The 22904-nt window shown below is 38.0% G+C and overlaps 1 protein-coding gene across 1 annotated transcript in view; it reads right to left on the bottom strand.

The window, feature by feature from the left end:
- LOC142342933 (protocadherin Fat 1-like) overlaps positions 1-22904 on the bottom strand; it is a 191100-nt gene that overhangs the window by 46162 nt on the left and 122034 nt on the right. Inside the window, exons 40-46 of the mRNA XM_075394612.1 lie at positions 22038-22181; positions 20773-20943; positions 18560-18731; positions 17900-18117; positions 17070-17340; positions 16398-16667; positions 15352-15543 (exon numbers count right to left, since the gene is read on the bottom strand). Of these exons, the coding sequence (XP_075250727.1) occupies positions 15352-15543; positions 16398-16667; positions 17070-17340; positions 17900-18117; positions 18560-18731; positions 20773-20943; positions 22038-22181 (1438 nt within the window). The remainder of the gene's footprint in view (positions 1-15351; positions 15544-16397; positions 16668-17069; positions 17341-17899; positions 18118-18559; positions 18732-20772; positions 20944-22037; positions 22182-22904) is intronic.

Below are 22904 nucleotides of genomic sequence, written 5' to 3'. Positions count from 1 at the left end.
GTTATAGCGTTGAAGGAGGATTGATGACCTTTCACTATGATGAGAAATTTAAACATGTCTTTGCCATTCCACCAGCAGTTTTTAACTCTATGGATGAATTTGTAAAGAGTCTTACAGATATTCCCAAAAAAGCACGACATCCCAAAAACTTAGATCCTCAATTTTCCATCAACATCGACAAAAAAAGTCGAAGACTAACTTTTTGCAATAGAGAATCTCAAAATGTATCATTCAGCAAAAGTTTGGCTGCTAACTTGGGCGTTGAAGCTGACAAACCTGTTATGCCTTATTCGAAAAGATCATACAACACCAAGTCCTGGGCAACGGCCGATCTCCCTTTTGATATTACTGGAACACATACAGTTTTACTCTACTTGGATATAGTTGAACCCAATTCAGTCGGTGATGTGAAATGTCCTCTTCTACGCTCCTTTCCATTCAAACACCGAGAGTTCCATAATGATGAGATTTTTAAGAGATCGCAGGTTTTGAGTTATCGCAGTTTCGAACACTTGAGGTTCCATAAAGTAATCAAATCGAACTTCCACAGTATCCATGTAGAATTAAGAAACGCTGCTGGACAGCTGGTTCCCTTCGTCCCTATTGGTCAAGTTCAACTTACTTTATTATTCCAGAAAAAAACTTGATCATTTCCTCAATTATCATTATAAAAAACGGTCGGCTAAAATGAATTCCTTGTCTCACTCTATGCTCGAATTTTGGGAAAGTTCCAATTTTAGACCCAATTTTTTGGTCCAATGAACAACAAATATTTCCAACAAATTCCTTAAACGAATCAACAATCGAATTTCAATTGGAAACTGATCGTAATATTTTTACTGACTTGCGATCTACTCGATTATTCATCAGAGGAAGGGTTATTAAAGGCGATCGAACACGTTTGGATAATGCCGAAGAAACATTATTGGTAAACAATGCTCTTCATTCACTTTTCTCTAATTGCGAAGTCTATCTAAACAATGAACAAGTTCACAGTGCCAATTCTCTTTATGCTCACCAAGTTTTTGTCTCTGCTGAATTTTCAGGAACAAAAGGAACCAAGGAGAGCTTATCCCAATGCCAAGGATATCGATACGAGATTGAGCCAAACAATTTTACAAAAAGAGCATTTACAGATACTGTTTTTCAGAAAGATAAAGATGAATTTACTTTTTACGGTCCGTTGGCAATAGGTCTATTTGCTTGTGAAACTTTACTTCTCCCAAATGTCAACCTCAGACTAAAATTGATCCGATGATCTCCAGCGTTCTATATGATCGATACTGGTGGGCTGAACTCGGAGGCCTTAATTTTGGAAGCTTGTCTTTTTACTAGACAGGTAGCGATCTCAGATAACTGGATGAGAAGTTTTAAAAGTAGACTGCTGCGAGAACCTGCCATATTTTACTATAATGAAGAACTTCCAAAAACGTTTATCATTCCCGCAGGACAGAACCAGTTTATACAAGAAAATATATTTTCAAACAAACCAATTCGAATGATTGATATTGCTATGAATCTGAATAATGAGTTCAGTGGAACATACAACACGAATCCGTTCCATTTTCGTAAATTTGGTCTTCGACAAGTTAAAATTGTGCGTGGGAATCAAACTATAGTCAACTTGAAAACAGAAAATCATGTGAGAGCATATGCTGAAACAATGAAAGCACTCAAATTTGATGATGACGGTCCTAATATTCAATACATTTTCATTTATTTTTCGATCTTACTTCAACACAGGAGGCCAATGTCGAAATGCATTTTCCTGATGTAGTTGGAGCAGGAATTCGTTTAGAGCTCTACTTTGCTAACAATTTGACCAATACTGTAGAATTATTTGTTAGTGGTGAACGTATAAGTTCAATTGCAATTGATAAGGAGGGATCAGTCACCAAAAATGGATAATCAACAACTCTTACATGTTGTCAACAGGTTCCCACACCTAAAGTTCAAATACCTCGGTTCCTTCCCTGCAGATCTTCGACCAAAAAATTTACCTACAAACACGTTTTGTATAATCAACATAGATCCATCTACTCAACCGGGCTCCCACTGGATTTTGCTTGCGAATAAGAATGGAAAGCTGTTCTACGGTGATTCGATGGGAGAAGTTTTGGAAAAATATGGCATCAGGACAAAAGCAAACTTTGGTTCATTAGTACAGGATAAACTCCAAGATTCAGAATTGTGTGGTTTAGATGCTATTTATTTTGCACATGTGTTATTTTCTAAAGTCTCATCTAAATATTTAAATGATTTTCATATATTGAAGTTCTTTGCTGATGTTTTCTAAGTTTTGAAAACCAAAATCTTGAAATTTTTAAACAGTAATCCGTAAAAAGTTGCAAATGGTTTTCAAAACTTTCTATTGAGGTTTTGTAATTTTGTATTTTATTATTTGTATGTGTATTTGTATCTAATTCAGTTATTTCAAAAAAAAAGGTCTTTTGTTGAAAAGAGATTTTGGTAGGAAAACTGTGAATTAAAAACAGAGGCGATATAAATATAAGACTAAGGAAAACGAGTTAAAAATCTAAAGGAGTAGTGTGAATACCATCTTCACAGACTTTACGCTTGGGATAAAAATATGACAGTCCCACTTTCTTTAGTTCATAGGTACAAACTTTCTTGTTGTCAACAACTCTGAAGCCACGATTTGTCGAATAAACTCGCTCCTCATTGAAAAGAGCTTTTCTATACTTGTTTAGGGGCTCCTTAATGTTGTTCTTGTTGAGTCCTTTACTTGATAGTTTAACTGTGTCTGTTTCCTCATCGTAACAGCAGTACGTCTTTGAAGAAAGAGCAATCATTTCAGAGCATCTAAATTCTCCCTTAAAAAGTCCAGGAGTTCTCTTGTCAAAGGCAGCATGTTTTCTGCAACATTCTCGTGGGAAGAAATTGCTGCTAGAGTTTGCTCCAAAGTTATCATTGCAGTCGCTCTGTCTCATCCAGTACCACACTGATCGCATTTCTGGTCGAATGATGTCTTCAATTTTTTCCTCACTAAGGGCCATGTAGAGACTGTCGGTATCCATTTCAATGAGTTCGTACTTGTTCTTATCACAGAAAGGGGTGAAGAAGTTGTATTTAAGTTGTAACATGGTGAGTTTGGCGTACTGGAGGATGAAGAAGCCTACAATGATTGGTTCTTTATGATCGATACGCGACTTGCTCATTTCTACCTCATATATCTGCTCTGGTAGCTCATTCATAGTCTTGAAAAACCTATTGTTGATAAAATTGTCCACCTGTGATCCTTTCACGTACTTGGTATTCGTATGTCGACTACGGTCCATGATCTGATATGCATACGAACTGTTTCCAATCAGCTTCATTGTCTCCGCAACGACTGTTGACTCCCTATTCTGGTCTCCTTCGCGGCGGGCATCGACAACATTCTGAACAAATGTCTCAAAGCAGCGTCGGGGAGTGTATTGAAGAAACCAAAAGACGTCTTCTAGGATCACACCTTTTTCTAGATAAAATAACAAAAGTGGTGTAATAACTGGTCCTCGTTCAAGCTTGAAACTGGAAATGAGCATTTTTCTGGGTCTGGATAGTAACTTGTTGCGTTCTGCAAACTCTTTCATATGGTCCCCAATATCATCTCGTCCCACTTCACAATTCTTGAAAATTGGAGGAAATTCTTCAAAGTAAGGATACATTTCCTCTGGGACTTCAAGACTACAATTGACGACACCAAACAGTTCTCCACGTTTAATTTTCTCAATGAGCGAGTGCTTGTTCATCGCTGGTTGGAAGGGATAATTTGACTTGAGAAAGTCTTTAACCCCATTTGTGTTTTCGCTCCTCCACTTCTTCCATTGACACTCCCAGATCTCTTCAACATTCAAACCCAATCCCTTCAGGTACTCTCTTCTATCATTGTCACGTTCTCTTCGCTTCAATCCGCTTTCTATGTCCTCGAAGAGAAGCGGTTTTTTCTCTTGACACGGACAAAAATGAAAGAAGCAACCCATCGCTTCAAAAACCGTTTTGCAATGGTTACAAAACCCATCAACTAAATAAGGACCGAGCTTTTTTTGTTTCTTGTGTGTGAATTGGGTTTGTATTTTACAATTGGGGTGAACCTGTTGGAAGTAGTCCATGACCTGCTGTTCAAAGTAGCTTCTCCAGTTCCTGTTTGAATGAAATTTTTCAGTCTCTTCATTGTACTCCCACTTTGTATAGGGTCCTGTTGGCATCTCTTTTGTCATGGAAAAAGGGTACAACTGACTGGCATCTATTCCGACGATGGACTTGCAAACGTTTTCTGACTCTCGAAATTTTGTTTCACCAACTTTTGCATACCTTGTAAAGATAATTGAGGGTCCCCCTGTTAACCACTTTCGAATGTAATTATCATATTCTTTATCCTTCTCACAAAACGGAAAGAAAGCTGCATCTGTTGACGAATGAAGGAACCTGTTTGCCAAGTTGGGAAGAGTGTAGCCCAACTTCAACATGTCTACTTGTTTTGAGTGGTAAAAACTGACCATTTTCTTCATAGCCTCAAGTGTAGGTTCGACATCTTTGTTATTGTACCACATGAGGAAGTCGCGAAATGTCTGCATGCCTTCTCTTTCCCATATATTTTGGAGCTCCAAGTAATTTTCTTCGGCATTTTGTGGAACTTTCTTGAGTCTCAAATTCTTCAGAATTTCATCCTGTTCCATTCCACCGTTTTTCAATTGCACAAACTTATCGTACTCGACCGACAAAACGTTGTGGTTCTTCAACTAGCTCCAAAAGCTGTCGATTGGTGGCAGTTGGGATTCATTAACCTTCTCAATACTGTCGAACCATTCATAGGGAAAGAAACCTTTTTCTTCACTTGCTCCATAGGCTTTTAGGAAGTTATCCAGAGTTGTCGCTCCTCCCAGGAAGTTTAAAATGTCCAGAAACTGTAGACCAAGAAAATTCATGCCAATATATTTATTCCCCATTCGAATCACTCTAGGAATAACGTTTTTTTCTATTAAGAGGTGATGCAGAAGATACTCTTTGATTAAGTTCAAATCGTACCTCGAACTGTTGAACCCAAACACAGGAATGGTGCTGTAATAGTTCTCAAAATCTTGTCTCAAGTTTGATAACATCTTGAGCTCACATCTCAGTCTCTGAATTTCAATGTCTTCGTCTTCCTCGCCGTCAGGTTCCGCCTCGTTGTCAATTAGGTCTTCCGCTCCGGTGGGTACCTGCTTGTCTTTCACTGGAACCAATTGTCGAACAGTCCAATATTTTTCTTCCAATTCTAACACGAAATTATTGAGTTTTTACTTCATTAGAAGTGTGCTTTTTTCTGCTATATTACTCAAGCTGGACACAAAATCACGGATTAGTTGAAGCGGATCTTCGTTGCAAATAAAAATGGTCTCGGACAGCAGATTCGAGGATATTGACACACTAATGGGAACATGTTTTCCTATCCACGAAGTCAGTTCTGTGTTTCTGAGTGTATTGTCGGGGACTGTGATAGACTCGAAATCGAATACGATAAGATTAGAAAACAATCTCAACTCCTGCGGAACATTAATATTTACATCTTCCAAGCGCTCGAAAATAGTTTCTGATAGCTGATAGGCACCCGAGGGATAGTGGTGTTTTGTTTTCTCTGAGCAATTCCTCATGTGGACTTCCAAATTATTTGATCTATCGAAAAAGTGATCGCATACGTAGCACCGTAACTTTTTGAGGAATTTGTTGATGCCTGCTGTCCAACAAATGTGATTTTCATATCTCAGTAATGAAGTTGTCTTTGAACGTTTCATCGAGGAGCGACGAGTAAGTTCAGCAATCATTTCCTCCGATTGTTCGTCAAAAAATATGGAGTAAATCTGAATATTTCTGTCAACTAGAGCCTCAAGAACAGGAATATCGTCTTCATGTATTCCTGGAAACGTTTCATCTCTCCTTCTCGCTGAGAGAAACATCTGCATCAATTCCATTGTATTTTGTTGTAGCTCCTTGCTACCATGTAATTCATAGGCCAGTGCACGAAACATACACAAATTGTCTTGATAAGGTCTTTTTTCACAGTCAGACACAAAACATTTAACTAATGGATTCCTCAGTAATGTTGATGGAATTGATTGTTCTATGCATCCTAGCGGAACACCACTGAGGAGAAATACAAAGAAAGTGACATTTGTAACACAGTTTCAAAAGTTCCAATTTTAGACCCAATTTTTTGGTCCAATGAACAACAAATATTTCCAACAAATTCCTTAAACGAATCAACAATCGAATTTCAATTGGAAACTGATCGTAATATTTTTACTGACTTGCGATCTACTCGATTATTCATCAGAGGAAGGGTTATTAAAGGCGATCGAACACGTTTGGATAATGCCGAAGAAACATTATTGGTAAACAATGCTCTTCATTCACTTTTCTCTAATTGCGAAGTCTATCTAAACAATGAACAAGTTCACAGTGCCAATTCTCTTTATGCTCACCAAGCTTTTGTCTCTGCTGAATTTTCAGGAACAAAAGGAACCAAGGAGAGCTTATCCCAATGCCAAGGATATCGATACGAGATTGAGCCAAACAATTTTACAAAAAGAGCATTTACAGATACTGTTTTTCAGAAAGATAAAGATGAATTTACTTTTTACGGTCCGTTGGCAATAGGTCTATTTGCTTGTGAAACTTTACTTCTCCCAAATGTCAACCTCAGACTAAAATTGATCCGATGATCTCCAGCGTTCTATATGATCGATACTGGTGGGCTGAACTCGGAGGCCTTAATTTTGGAAGCTTGTCTTTTTACTAGACAGGTAGCGATCTCAGATAACTGGATGAGAAGTTTTAAAAGTAGACTGCTGCGAGAACCTGCCATATTTTACTATAATGAAGAACTTCCAAAAACGTTTATCATTCCCGCAGGACAGAACCAGTTTATACAAGAAAATATATTTTCAAACAAACCAATTCGAATGATTGATATTGCTATGAATCTGAATAATGAGTTCAGTGGAACATACAACACGAATCCGTTCCATTTTCGTAAATTTGGTCTTCGACAAGTTAAAATTGTGCGTGGGAATCAAACTATAGTCAACTTGAAAACAGAAAATCATGTGAGAGCATATGCTGAAACAATGAAAGCACTCAAATTTGATGATGACGGTCCTAATATTCAATACATTTTCATTTATTTTTCGATCTTACTTCAACACAGGAGGCCAATGTCGAAATGCATTTTCCTGATGTAGTTGGAGCAGGAATTCGTTTAGAGCTCTACTTTGCTAACAATTTGACCAATACTGTAGAATTATTTGTTAGTGGTGAACGTATAAGTTCAATTGCAATTGATAAGGAGGGATCAGTCACCAAAAATGGATAATCAACAACTCTTACATGTTGTCAACAGGTTCCCACACCTAAAGTTCAAATACCTCGGTTCCTTCCCTGCAGATCTTCGACCAAAAAATTTACCTACAAACACGTTTTGTATAATCAACATAGATCCATCTACTCAACCGGGCTCCCACTGGATTTTGCTTGCGAATAAGAATGGAAAGCTGTTCTACGGTGATTCGATGGGAGAAGTTTTGGAAAAATATGGCATCAGGACAAAAGCAAACTTTGGTTCATTAGTACAGGATAAACTCCAAGATTCAGAATTGTGTGGTTTAGATGCTATTTATTTTGCACATGTGTTATTTTCTAAAGTCTCATCTAAATATTTAAATGATTTTCATATATTGAAGTTCTTTGCTGATGTTTTCTAAGTTTTGAAAACCAAAATCTTGAAATTTTTAAACAGTAATCCGTAAAAAGTTGCAAATGGTTTTCAAAACTTTCTATTGAGGTTTTGTAATTTTGTATTTTATTATTTGTATGTGTATTTGTATCTAGTTCAGTTATTTCAAAAAAAAAGGTCTTTTGTTGAAAAGAGATTTTGGTAGGAAAACTGTGAATTAAAAACAGAGGCGATATAAACATAAGACTAAGGAAAACGAGTTAAAAATCTAAAGGAGTAGTGTGAATACCATCTTCACAGACTTTACGCTTGGGATAAAAATATGACAGTCCCACTTTCTTTAGTTCATAGGTACAAACTTTCTTGTTGTCAACAACTCTGAAGCCACGATTTGTCGAATAAACTCGCTCCTCATTGAAAAGAGCTTTTCTATACTTGTTTAGGGGCTCCTCAATGTTGTTCTTGTTGAGTCCTTTACTTGATAGTTTAACTGTGTCTGTTTCCTCATCGTAACAGCAGTACGTCTTTGAAGAAAGAGCAATCATTTCAGAGCATCTAAATTCTTCCTTAAAAAGTCCAGGAGTTCTCTTGTCAAAGGCAGCATGTTTTCTGCAACATTCTCGTGGGAAGAAATTGCTGCTAGAGTTTGCTCCAAAGTTATCATTGCAGTCGCTCTGTCTCATCCAGTACTACACTGATCGCATTTCTGGTCGAATGATGTCTTCAATTTTTTCCTCACTAAGGGCCATGTAGAGACTGTCGGTATCCATTTCAATGAGTTCGTACTTGTTCTTATCACAGAAAGGGGTGAAGAAGTTGTATTTAAGTTGTAACATGGTGAGTTTGGCGTACTGGAGGATGAAGAAGCCTACAATGATTGGTTCTTTATGATCGATACGCGACTTGCTCATTTCTACCTCATATATCTGCTCTGGTAGCTCATTCATAGTCTTGAAAAACCTATTGTTGATAAAATTGTCCACCTGTGATCCTTTCACGTACTTGGTATTCGTATGTCGACTACGGTCCATGATCTGATATGCATACGAACTGTTTCCAATCAGCTTCATTGTCTCCGCAACGACTGTTGACTCCCTATTCTGGTCTCCTTCGCGGCGGGCATCGACAACATTCTGAACAAATGTCTCAAAGCAGCGTCGGGGAGTGTATTGAAGAAACCAAAAGACGTCTTCTAGGATCACACCTTTTTCTAGATAAAATAACAAAAGTGGTGTAATAACTGGTCCTCGTTCAAGCTTGAAACTGGAAATGAGCATTTTTTTGGGTCTGGATAGTAACTTGTTGCGTTCTGCAAACTCTTTCATATGGTCCCCAATATCATCTCGTCCCACTTCACAATTCTTGAAAATTGGAGGAAATTCTTCAAAGTAAGGATACATTTCCTTTGGGACTTCAAGACTACAATTGACGACACCAAACAGTTCTCCACGTTTAATTTTCTCAATGAGCGAGTGCTTGTTCATCGCTGGTTGGAAGGGATAATTTGACTTGAGAAAGTCTTTAACCCCATTTGTGTTTTCGCTCCTCCACTTCTTCCATTGACACTCCCAGATCTCTTCAACACTCAAACCCAATCCCTTCAGGTACTCTCTTCTATCATTGTCACGTTCTCTTCGCTTCAATCCGCTTTCTATGTCCTCGAAGAGAAGCGGTTTTTCCTCTTGACACGGACAAAAATGAAAGAAGCAACCCATCGCTTCAAAAACCGTTTTGCAATGGTTACAAAACCCATCAACTAAATAAGGACCGAGCTTTTTTTGTTTCTTGTGTGTGAATTGGGTTTGTATTTTACAATTGGGGTGAACCTGTTGGAAGTAGTCCATGACCTGCTGTTCAAAGTAGCTTCTCCAGTTCCTGTTTGAATGAAATTTTTCAGTCTCTTCATTGTACTCCCACTTTGTATAGGGTCCTGTTGGCATCTCTTTTGTCATGGAAAAAGGGTACAACTGAATGGCATCTATTCCGACGATGGACTTGCAAACGTTTTCTGACTCTCGAAATTTTGTTTCACCAACTTTTGCATACCTTGTAAAGATAATTGAGGGTCCCCCTGTTAACCACTTTCGAATGTAATTATCATATTCTTTATCCTTCTCACAAAACGGAAAGAAAGCTGCATCTGTTGACGAATGAAGGAACCTGTTTGCCAAGTTGGGAAGAGTGTAGCCCAACTTCAACATGTCTACTTGTTTTGAGTGGTAAAAACTGACCATTTTCTTCATAGCCTCAAGTGTAGGTTCGACATCTTTGTTATTGTACCACATGAGGAAGTCGCGAAATGTCTGCATGCCTTCTCTTTCCCATATATTTTGGAGCTCCAAGTAATTTTCTTCGGCATTTTGTGGAACTTTCTTGAGTCTCAAATTCTTCAGAATTTCATCCTGTTCCATTCCACCGTTTTTCAATTGCACAAACTTATCGTACTCGACCGACAAAACGTTGTGGTTCTTCAACTAGCTCCAAAAGCTGTCGATTGGTGGCAGTTGGGATTCATTAACCTTCTCAATACTGTCGAACCATTCATAGGGAAAGAAACCTTTTTCTTCACTTGCTCCATAGGCTTTTAGGAAGTTATCCAGAGTTGTCGCTCCTCCCAGGAAGTTTAAAATGTCCAGAAACTGTAGACCAAGAAAATTCATGCCAATATATTTATTCCCCATTCGAATCACTCTAGGAATAACGTTTTTTTCTATTAAGAGGTGATGCAGAAGATACTCTTTGATTAAGTTCAAATCGTACCTCGAACTGTTGAACCCAAACACAGGAATGGTGCTGTAATAGTTCTCAAAATCTTGTCTCAAGTTTGATAACATCTTGAGCTCACATCTCAGTCTCTGAATTTCAATGTCTTCGTCTTCCTCGCCGTCAGGTTCCGCCTTGTTGTCAATTAGGTCTTCCGCTCCGGTGGGTACCTGCTTGTCTTTCACTGGAACCAATTGTCGAACAGTCCAATATTTTTCTTCCAATTCTAACACGAAATTATTGAGTTTTTACTTCATTAGAAGTGTGCTTTTTTCTGCTATATTACTCAAGCTGGACACAAAATCACGGATTAGTTGAAGCGGATCTTCGTTGCAAATAAAAATGGTCTCGGACAGCAGATTCGAGGATATTGACACACTAATGGGAACATGTTTTCCTATCCACGAAGTCAGTTCTGTGTTTCTGAGTGTATTGTCGGGGACTGTGATAGACTCGAAATCGAATACGATAAGATTAGAAAACAATCTCAACTCCTGCGGAACATTAATATTTACATCTTCCAAGCGCTCGAAAATAGTTTCTGATAGCTGATAGGCACCCGAGGGATAGTGGTGTTTTGTTTTCTCTGAGCAATTCCTCATGTGGACTTCCAAATTATTTGATCTATCGAAAAAGTGATCGCATACGTAGCACCGTAACTTTTTGAGGAATTTGTTGATGCCTGCTGTCCAACAAATGTGATTTTCATATCTCAGTAATGAAGTTGTCTTTGAACGTTTCATCGAGGAGCGACGAGTAAGTTCAGCAATCATTTCCTCCGATTGTTCGTCAAAAAATATGGAGTAAATCTGAATATTTCTGTCAACTAGAGCCTCAAGAACAGGAATATCGTCTTCATGTATTCCTGGAAACGTTTCATCTCTCCTTCTCGCTGAGAGAAACATCTGCATCAATTCCATTGTATTTTGTTGTAGCTCCTTGCTACCATGTAATTCATAGGCCAGTGCACGAAACATACACAAATTGTCTTGATAAGGTCTTTTTTCACAGTCAGACACAAAACATTTAACTATTGGATTCCTCAGTAATGTTGATGGAATTGATTGTTCTATGCATCCTAGCGGAACACCACTGAGGAGAAATACAAAGAAAGTGACATTTGTAACACAATAAAACTTCCATTTTGTGTCTGGACGTTGATTAATTAGATTTGGAAAAAATTCATCTTGTCTCAGCATTGATTTAATATAATTGAGATCTGAGTCATCAGAGAGAATCATGGGATTTAGGAATACGGGGTTGTTATCTGCTGCGTAGTAGTAGCGAAATTCTTCAGGATTTTGAACACTCTGCAGAACGAATCCAAACGAAATATTGATTTTAGCTGAACTGGGTAACTCGTTGTAAACACAATCCAATTTTTCGATCACTGTTTCATGGTTGATCTCCATTATTTTGAAGTTGTGAACTTTCTTTCTGGACAATTCAAGAACCGAGTCTCTCAGAAAGTGTTGAACCGTTTGAAGTTCATTATGAAGAGCGGGAGAGTCTCCATAGACAGATAAGTCAACTTCCTCGTAGGTGCTAGGAATTGAACGTTGGTGACTGTTTTTTTTTGTGATGAAGAAGTTGATAATATGTGGAGAACGTTGAATTCCAGCTGCCGCATGACAACTTCTTCTTTTGAGTGAGAGATGGAGCATGTTTAGAAGCAATGTGACGCTGCAGTTTCTCGTCGTCTGGAAATGACTGGGAGCACTGTAAACATCTTTTTGCGTGAAGCTTCTGATGTCTGCTCATATTGGATTTCAAAATAAGCTTATCACAAGAATTGCAAAGTTCTTTTTGGTCCAACTTCCGAGGCATCTCTGGAAAGAAAATAAACTAAGATTAGGAGTGAGAAAGGAGGAGTGAAAAAAATGTTAAAATGGAAGTTGCGATGGAATAAAATATTTTTCAAAAGTTGTAATGATTATTGTTCTCAACTGAACTCAATTCTGTAAATCAGAAAAATGAAAATAAAACGGAAATGAAATGTCCTTTAATAAATATGACGTAATTATGACAACACTATGACCTAATTGTGACGAGCTATGATGTAATTGTGATGTTATGATTAATTGTGACTATAAAATAGTGACTAATTGTCTAATCACGTGAGAATTTTATGATTATTAATGGTTTTTTTAATTCAATAATTGGGTATATATTCCTACCACAAAAACAGGTATTAATAAAAGCAAACTTACGAGTTTCTTTTTTGGATTTAAAGGTGAAGTGAATAGTTGCAATATCTACTATAGGGGGAAGTTTTGGCTGGTTAAAATGATCCAGTTTAAATACAGGAACAAAGGAAGATTTCTATTTATTAAATTTGTTTGCTTACCCGCTTCAACACTGCAAGTGTTCAACTTGAAACTGGCAACAAGGAGAAAGAAACAAAGACTATCTGAAAAAAAAGGATAAATTAAACTAGAATTTGGATCAACTGATTTTTAGAAGTTGTTTGAAATAATGAATAGTAGTGGCTTGGGAATAGTAGTGGCTTAATAAACGCAAACTTACCAGTTTTTTTGTGGTTTTGGAATTGAAGTGATGTGTTGCAATATCTAATATTTGGGGATATTTTGGCTGGCTAAAATGGTCCAGTTTAAATACAGAAACGAAGGAAAATTTCTATGAAATGAAATTGTTTGCTTACCCGCTTCAACACTGCAAATGTTCAACTTGAAACTCTTCTTGCTGAAAGGAGAAAGAAACAAACACTATCTGAAAAAAGAAAAATTAAACTAAAATTTCAACCAACTGATTTCTAGAAGATGTTTGAAATAATGAATAGTAGTGGCTAATATATGAGCAAGCCAAACTAATTTGTTATTGAGGGATTATCTTGCTAATCCCTTTCGTGTGAACAGCGTGGGTATCATGCTGTGAGGTACATTTTTGAAAATCACGTCTAACGTACGTAACTGTAAATGAGTCATCCTACCTAATTTAATAGTAAAACATTATCCTGCTAATCCCTTTCGTGTGAACAGCTTGGGTATCAGGCTGTGAGGTACGTATTTGGAAATTGACATTAGTAAAGTGTAATATGGTAGGGGGTCAATGACCTGACTGATTTGCTGTTAAGTCACTATCTTGCTAATCCCCTTCGTGTGAACCGCGTGGGTATCATGCTGTGAGATACGTTTTTGGAAATTTACATTATTAAAGTGTAAAATGGTAAGGGGTCAATGACCTTACTGATTTGTTGTTAAGACACTGTCTTGCTAATCCCTTTAGTGTGAACAGCTTGGGTGTCATGCTGTGAGGTACACTTTTGAAAATTTACATTAGTAAACTGTAATATGGTAGGGGGTCAATGTCCTGACTGATTTGCTGTTAAGGCACTATCTTGCTAATCCCCTTCGTGTGAACAGCGTGGGTATCATGCTGTGAGGTACACTTTTGAAAATTTACATTAGTAAACTGTAATATGGTAGGGGGTCAATGACCTGACTGATTTGCTGTTAAGGCACTATCTTGCTAATCCCCTTCGTGTGAACAGCGTGGGTATCATGCTGTGAGGTACGTTTTTTGGAAATCTAGTAAACCGTACGTAAGTGTAAATGAGTCACCCTATCTAATTTAATATCAAAACATTACCTAACTAATCCCCTTTGAGAGAACAGCTTGGGTGTCATGCTGTGAGGTACGTCTTTGAAAACTTACATTATTAAAGTGCAATATGGGAATGAGTAAATGACCTAATTTAATATTAAGGGATTAACTTGCTAATGCCCCTCGTGTGAACAGCTTGGGTATCAAGCTGTGAGGTACGTCTTTGGAAATTTACATTAATAAAGTGCAATATGGGAATGAGTGACTGACCTTACTAATTTAATATTAAGGGATTAACTTTCTAATCCCCCTCGCTTGAACACCTTGGGTATCATGCTGTGAGGTACGTCTTTGGGATTTGAGGGAATATGGGCTATACGTAATCTTTATACATAGGTACGTCTTTTTACCCCCCCCCCCCCACTCTTGCTTAACTATTACTACTTAACGTTTAGCAACCTCCAACCTCATTTCAATATTTTTGCTGTATTTCGAATGAAGGAATATTATGATCAAAAATCGGAATAATACAAATAAACCTAAGGTGATTCTATTCATGAGAAAAACTGATTGGCTGAAATTTGCTGAATGAATGAATAAAGGTCTTTTCCGTTTGTGCCCCCTCCCGCGCTAAGTGGTCGCATTATTTGCACCCCAAAGGCACGTGCCATATTTTACATAAAGATTTACTATGTAATGGCACGTGCTCTATAACTGGGGGTGCATAACGTACTGTGGGGGCACAAACGGAAAAGATCCAATTTTTTTTTATTCTGGATTGTCTGAATAGAGCCCTGGAGCGTCTAATCAGAACCCATCAAAGAGTCAGAACGGAAAAGTCAAGCATTAAAAAGCCAATCCTCGAAAAAAGCGTTAATTAACCTCCAAATAGATTAATTTTCGAAGCACAGTTCATCTTCAGTTGAGAAAGATTTTCAAAAACCACGATAAACACTAAGTTTTTTACGCTGTTGAGCTATTTGATGCCATTGAGCTAAAAATTTGAATTTTCTTTTTTTGTGTAATTAAATTTTTGGCCGATAAGCTCAGAAGCGGAAAAGATCCATGAATAAATTTATCCCAAGTACTTTGTTGATTTTATTATTTCTCTATGCTCAGTTGGTTATTTGAACTGAGTCTTAGAGCAGAAAAAGGTACGTTTTGTTAATCGTGCCCACAGCACGGTATAAAAATCTTGTTCAAAATAACACCCGATAACTACAACTCAAACACGAGTATCTTGTTTATTATTAACAAACGTTAAAATAAAAACAAGAGTTATCATAAACCCAAATTGGAAAATTTTGACTCACCTTGAGTGCACATTTCAGTCTGGCAAGATTCTTCTTTGGGATCGTGGCAATCAGTGTCGATAAGAGCCAGAGCATCAATTGAAGAGGGCGAGGAGAGACATTCACATCTGAATCTGTTCTCACTCACAGCCACACACCTCCTGCCCACACCACATGTATTGTCCATGCACGCCTTCTCCACACAGTTCAAGTCTAAACAACAACAACAACAACAAACAATATATCCAATGAATCTATTCTGTATACTAAACAGACCGCCTTATTGTGGCACAAAACGGTTACGTTTTCAAAAATTATGTAGCATCATCTTTTTGCCAGACCGCAACTTTAAACAAGTTTTCTAAACAACATAGCACAGGTCGTATCTTTTCCGTTTGCCCCTCCCCCCCCCCCCCAAACCGCGCGTGCCATATTGTTACACAATGATTTACTATGTAATGGCACTTGCTCTGTAACTGGGGGGGGGGGGGCATAACGTACTCTGCATCGCATTAACGAAAAAGCCCCCACTGTTTAGATCTAAACAAAAACAGCCAAAAATTACGATAAGAAAAACCCCCAAATTTTCCCCATTACATCAACTCCCCAGCGTATCAGAACAAGAACCTAAACGTAGAGCCTATCAGACACTCAAGGGCATAAAAAAAGTTCCGACACCCGTTGCGTTTCGAATTACAACTTATCGGAGTGTCTTGGGGGGGGGGGGGGGGGGGGTTGGGGTGGACAGCTGCTTAGTAGAGAGAGAGAGAGAGTTAATTTATCCCGGCCCATAAATCAAATGTACAAAGAAGGATAATCAAAACACGACATAAATCACAATCAAACATCGAAAAATAAAAGCATTTGATATATCCAACAAACAAATTGAAAATTTATTCAAGATTATTTAAGGCTGGGAAAGGACGCGCAACGAGGTCCTTAGACCTACTTTCCAGCGTGCCCTGTAATATAAACGTCGGAGTAGTTATCATTCTTACATCTGATAACTCAAATTCACATTAATGCAACTTGCTTTTTTTCGAACAAAAGATCAAATTTGAACAAACCTCGTGGATTGCATCTACACATTGAGGACCATTCATGCACCAGACTGACAAAACTGCTCCTTTTAGCCGAATAGCTTTTGTAGCTCTCGAAGCCTAACTTCAACTCCAAATTGACCACACTTGTGCACATTGTGTTATTATCACACTTTGTTCTCTGTTGCTCACAAATGTCATACACGATTCGGAGTATTGGAAGTTTCGGCTTAATGAGGTCTAGGTTCTGAGAGACTGTATGTTCGACCACATCTCGCGTTACGTAGAGAGGTTTTCCTGAAAAAGTTTCCAATTTTTATCAGATTTAAGTTAGTTCAGAGCAAAACTTGCTGAAAGTTTCATTTTGCGGAGTTTGATGCATAAAATAAGCATGTACATAGCTTCAAACAGCAATTACGTCGAGCAATTATTTTGGTCCCCACCCCCCTCACCCCCCCCCCCCCCCACCCTCACCTCAAAGTAAAAGAACACAAAGCCCTCATCAAGTAGATTAAATAGATGGCAATTTACGATAGATAAGATTCGAATAGACCTTTACGACCTTATTCATTTATATATTATGCGGTTTAATGGATGGATCCAACGACACAGGTAGCCAGCTTACATTAACAGCGCTAGCTTTAATAAATGCACTCATAAAAATATTATTCGCATAAAAACAACAACTGACCAACTGACCTGAGGGTAAATTTTCAAAGACACAGAACAACACTTGAAGATTGTTATCATCAGTTTCTTGTAAACTTAGAACCGCGACCTCCATGTTGTTAGAACTCTTAAACACTGTCATCGTCATCAGAGTCTGGAAGAGGACCATGTAGGCAGAGAGAAAGTCATGGGGTGTCATTTCTGAGAGTTCAATTGTCACTGCATTTGATAGCATGTCATGCGTGACTTGCTTGACAAGTATGGAGACATTCCCTGTATCCGTGTGGATACTATCAGTGACCTGGAACAAAATGGGTAAATTATCCCAAACACCCCAAGGAAAACAAAACCTGAAATATCATGGGGTAGTGGTAAAAAAAAAGACGAATATTGCGCAGAGGCAAAGACCATGGTTATCAATCGATACCAAAATTGTTTGAGAGAATCTAATAAAAGATTTTTCTATAGGTTTTTATAGCCCAGACTGTGCATGAGTTGATCTTTCTGGAAATAAGTTTTAAACGCACTTGAAATCTGGTAGACCTATCTATAACACGTCGCATCAAAGGCTCAGTTTCATTGTTTAACACTATAGTTTCCGATCTCGAATGTGTAATTAGCTGTCTGAAACTAAACCGACAGAACTATCTATACTTCTCAAATTTGTTCTCAAATAATCTTTGAGTGGCGTAGTCTTTCAAAACAACAGTAGTATACGCACACATTATCCATAATACCGGGGGTGGGGGGGGGGACTTTTCGCAATATATGCCTTAGCTTAAAACATGTAATACTCCCCCCCCCCCAGCTGTATTCAATGCATGTACTACTACTAACAGCAATAAACATCAGTATCTCACCTTAACAGTGACGTGGTATTTGCCTTCGTCTAGATTAGTCTTGGCTAGAAGTGCTCTATCTTGCATGATGAAGAGAGATCCATCTCCTATTTCTTCACCCTGGGCTGGAGGGAGAGTGTTAGGGTATCCTCCTCCACCACTGGTAGGGTTCTGCTGGCGTTCGTGAACCCAGTAGGAAAGCTGATCGTGCGGGTCTTTGTCAACTGCTGTCAATTCAGCTGAAACAGAGAGGATAAATCAATCGTTGATCTGGTGTAAAATAAAAAATCGTGATTTATTTACGATCGTAAAACTTAATCACAATTATGAAAGGACACCAAAAGGAATCTGCCCTCCTCCCCCGTTGTTTTCCTCGGATCATCGGATCTATTCTGTTTGTCCCCACCCCCAGTGTTTTTACGTCCCCCAGTTACAAATATGTTGTTATATAGCACGTTGCTATGTAAAAAATAGCACTTGCGCCTGGGGGTGTAAAAGATATAAGTACATTAATCTGGGGGGGGGGGGGGGGACAGAATAGATCCCGGAAATCTGAGGGGGTGGAGTGAAACAGAATATATTCATCCAAGTTAAAATATATTACAAAAGCACCGAAGTACAACCAAGTGGACAACCTAAGAGGTCCCCAACTGAAGATAAACAGATAAAGTTACGAAGAACGTAAATGTTGAACAACTAACCAATTTTTTCCCGCAGGGAAAGTGTCTTCTAGTATCATGATGAAAACTTCGTGATTGAATATTGTCGGTGGCTCAGCACTGGCCTTGTATATCTCTACAGACACTGGCATCTCATTTGACGCAGGAGGCATACCACTGTCTATAACCTTGACCTAAAGGATTCGACTTACTATCATACGAGACCTAAAAAACTGACTTCACGTCACAGTTTCACCGAATATTACATAAACAATAGTCAGGAAAAAAATTTATTACCAAATTTTTACCACTGCCACATAACCAGTTCTCAAAAACTCACAACATAAACCGAATAGCGTCGTAAGAATTGCTCTCAAACGGCAGGCGTGCCAATCAGAGGTTTTGTAGCATAAATAACTTTTAATGGGTGTCTGAGGCATTAACCACTGTAGAATTTAAAATTCAGCTAAGGTGGTTCGGGGCCTTAGCCTCTAATTTGCAACAAAATTTTGAATGTAATTTTTAAGTAGAGCTTTCTCTAGTAGTAGTTAGCCCTCTAGGAGACTTAAATTCCCTTAAAGACCAACTGCCCTAACTAAAACTTACAAAACAGGACATAAACATATATTTAACCAAAATTAACTAAAGCAGGCTAACTTTAAGTATGTATGCCTTAAAAAAATTACGTCAAAAACACGCCAAGGCACTCTCTGTGTTGCCAACAGAAAGGAGAGGCTTCACTTACAAAATTGTGATCTTTTCCGTTTGTGAACCCCCCCCCCCCCCGTTACGTTATGCTCCCCTCAATTACAAAGAACGTGTCATTAAACGGTAAATCATTATGTAAAACTATTGCCCGTGCTTCTGAGGCGTGCAAATAATATGCGCCCCACTAAGCTGGGGGGGGGACAAACGGAAAAAATCCCAAAATTGAAATGCAAAGAAGCTCTGCAGAAGTACAGAAATCAAGCGGTATATATATAAATATATATATATATATATATATATATATATATATATATATATATATATACATATATATATATATATATATATATATATATATATATATATACTACGCATAAGTAAATAATAAAAATAATAGAGTCAAGGTCAAGTCCGAGAATTATTTTCAGATTTATTATATGCGGAATTGCCCCAAAAACTCATACAGTTAAAAACAAGTTCATCCTTATTTAGGAATTAATTTTAGCTGAGATTCCATTAAAGTTTCGGATTCTTTCCATTTGTCCAGAAAGATCCAAAGTTTCAAAATGCGTCCGATTGAGACAAAGTCAGAACTGCCATTATTTATCAAGATCAATATTTGCTAACTACACCGCCTATAAATTCCTAACTTAATGAACCATTAAATTTTGATTCTAATTCAATTTAAAAACTCATAGGAAAAACGCAAGGTTAGCGCTTTTGGTTTTTTGTTAAGTTTTCTTAACTTTCTTAAAATATCTTAAGTTAGAAACTAAATTTCTACAACAACTAAGCTATGAAGCAGATTAAAAGATTTGGTATCAGAATGAGGGTAACTTAGATCACACAAAAATCGAAAAGTCAATAGTGAAAAAGTAACTCATATCGGGATTCGCAATAATGTCCTAGAAAAACGCAAGCATCGTCGAGCAAAGATTTTGCATAGAAAGACACAAGTTTACAATAATTGCCTCAAACTTCGCTCGAGAGCAAATGTTAATCAGGAAAAACTAATGTTTCATCAATTATGCTTTTAGTCTTGTTTCTTCTTGAAAAAAATCTTATAAGCTTTATCAGTAAAAACGCTTAGAACACATGGTCACACATAACAAGTTTTGAAAGTAGGCAGTTATATCAATTACTATTCTCCACTAGCATTCTTAACGTAACTATAAAAGCACAACCGACTTTTACCAACTAAATAACGTAACAGAGCAAATTTCGTAAATTTAAAGGATGCATTTTACCAATTGACACAGAGTAAAAAAAACGTAAATATCTCATTTTATGCCGGAGTTCAACAGCAACCAAAAAATGACAACTGTAGACAATCGAATGGGTGCGAAATCTTGAAGATCGAACTTTCGAATCTTAAATATAAACCGACTAACATCGGACGAATTGCTCTCGAACGAGTGGCGAGGTAAAAAAAAATTAGAAGGAGCATAAGCTAGCGAAACATTTATGGTGGAGAAACCTTTGACTCGGGTGGGGTCGCACAACCGAAACTGCTATTAATAGACTTGCCTTGAAATTGTAGGTACCGACTACGAGTTTCATTGTGTTGGTGAGTACTCCTTGTGAGTCTACAGTGAATTTGTCAGAGTAGTCTCCCACAACTGAGAAGGTGAAAGGACCTTGGTTGTCTGGACCGTCGAGATCTGTCACTTCTATCCGCTTCAATACATCTGTGTCCTCCTTCAAAAAAACACCCAAACATTGTTACCGGATCTTTTCTTTTAATGCCGCCATCTTTAACTTCCCTACCCCTCCCTCTCTCTCAGCTTAGTGGTTGCATTATATTTGCATACCATAATTATACAAAACACTTTTACCTACATCATGCAGTGTCTCATAGTTTTCGACTGGGGTGGCATATGCTGCGCTGTTATACCGGACAGACTCCAAAATTTGATAAAGTTTCTTAAGATTTGTTAGTGATGCCCCTAACTCATAACAGGTATAGAACATATGAACTTCGATCGCGGACAGGGGGATCGAGGCCAAAATTTAGTACGGGCCAGACCAATCAGACCCTGGACCAGACCCTAGGTCAGACCGAACAGACTTTGGTCACCCTGGGCCAGCTCACTTAAAATTCCTTAACCAGCTACACTATGTTGCTGCTTGATGTCATTGCTCAAACGTCTACGCAATGTTGCTGGTTCTTCTGATCAGCTGCAGCTGACAAACATGGTTAATTCGGCACCCAATTATCTTTTTTGCAGAGGACCTCTCGTCTTGAGCTGGACTTGAAAGCTTTGATCAGTTCACACAGCTAATTGGGACTCTGATTAGAGCCAAATGTATTGATACTGACTCTCCACAGTTATTTTTCCTCAGCCAGACCAAAGGGTAGGGCCAGACCAAACAGACTTAAGAATGGGCATAGGTCTGACCAAACAATTCACATTGTTGGTATGGGCCACACAAAACATGGGTATTTAAAAACAGACTTAAAAATGGGTATTTACGAGACCGCAATATGGTATGAACCAGATCCAAGACCGAAAGTGGACAAGGGACAGACCGAACAGACCAAAATCAGGTATGCACAGGACGAAAAGGCTCGACCGAAAGTCTGAGCCCAGTCTATGAGCTCGGTCGCACCGGACTCCCTGGCCCAGACCCATGTCCGTCTGGCACAAACCTTTCATGGGTACCGGACCTCCTCCTGGGTTACACTATGTAGTGATTCATAATTTACGACTGGAGTAGCATATTGCGGTGTTATACTGAAAAGAATACAATATTCCCTGAAATCTCAAGCATTTCTTAGCAATAAAGGTAACCGGTTCATGTATTTTGTATTCGTCCTCTGTGAATCTGGGGGGATTGTCGTTCACATCAATAATGTTGATTTTGAGTTGCATGTATCCACTCAGTTCTGGAGTTCCACCATCGTAAGCTGCTATCTTCAGAGTGAAATGCTTCCGCTGAAAATAGAACTGTTTAAAATCTCTTGACACATTCAAAATACTTAATTTACTTGACAAGAATTAGGGACTAAAAATTACTTTTAAAACGAAAAATTATAGGGTGTAGAAATATAAAAGACAACATAAGTGTGACCAAAAATCCAAACATAACCGACGAATGTCGGATGAATTGATCTCGAACGACAGACAGAGGTTGATCCTATTGTATCCAGGCTTTAAGGAGGTCAATGACTTACTTCAATGAGGGATTATTAATGATGTTATTGGAGTTTTTCTTTTAATGATTGAGACCATTTTAATGAACTTTAATGAAATAAATTTAACAGCACTTTTAATTTGACTTTAATTAAACTGCCGGCACTTAAGTTCATCTGCCTAAAACTCTGAATGAGAGAATAATTTAGATCACGCAAAATCAGGAAGTCAAGTATGATGAAATTAAAAACATTCAAGCAAAAATTTTGCGTAAAAAAAGACACAAACATAGCCGGCAAATTGCCGGAAAAAAACCGCCGTTGATCCGCCTGACGCATATTGCGATTGAAACAGAAAATAACTAACCAAATTTTTCTAAATTTCAAAGTGTTCTTATTTGGTGTGGAAACTGTACATCTTCGGTTAGATTCTAAAAATTACTCTTAATTCAGCTTCTAAACTGAACGCTATTAAGCATAATACTAATGCCAGCTAGTAATCACTTTAAAGAACTTTGATAACTTA

The sequence above is a fragment of the Convolutriloba macropyga genome, chromosome 7, assembly GCF_964194025.1.
Source record: "Convolutriloba macropyga chromosome 7, txConMacr16.3, whole genome shotgun sequence".
Classification (NCBI taxonomy): domain Eukaryota; kingdom Metazoa; phylum Xenacoelomorpha; order Acoela; family Convolutidae; genus Convolutriloba; species Convolutriloba macropyga.
This window is presented reverse-complemented; position numbering and strand designations above follow the sequence as displayed.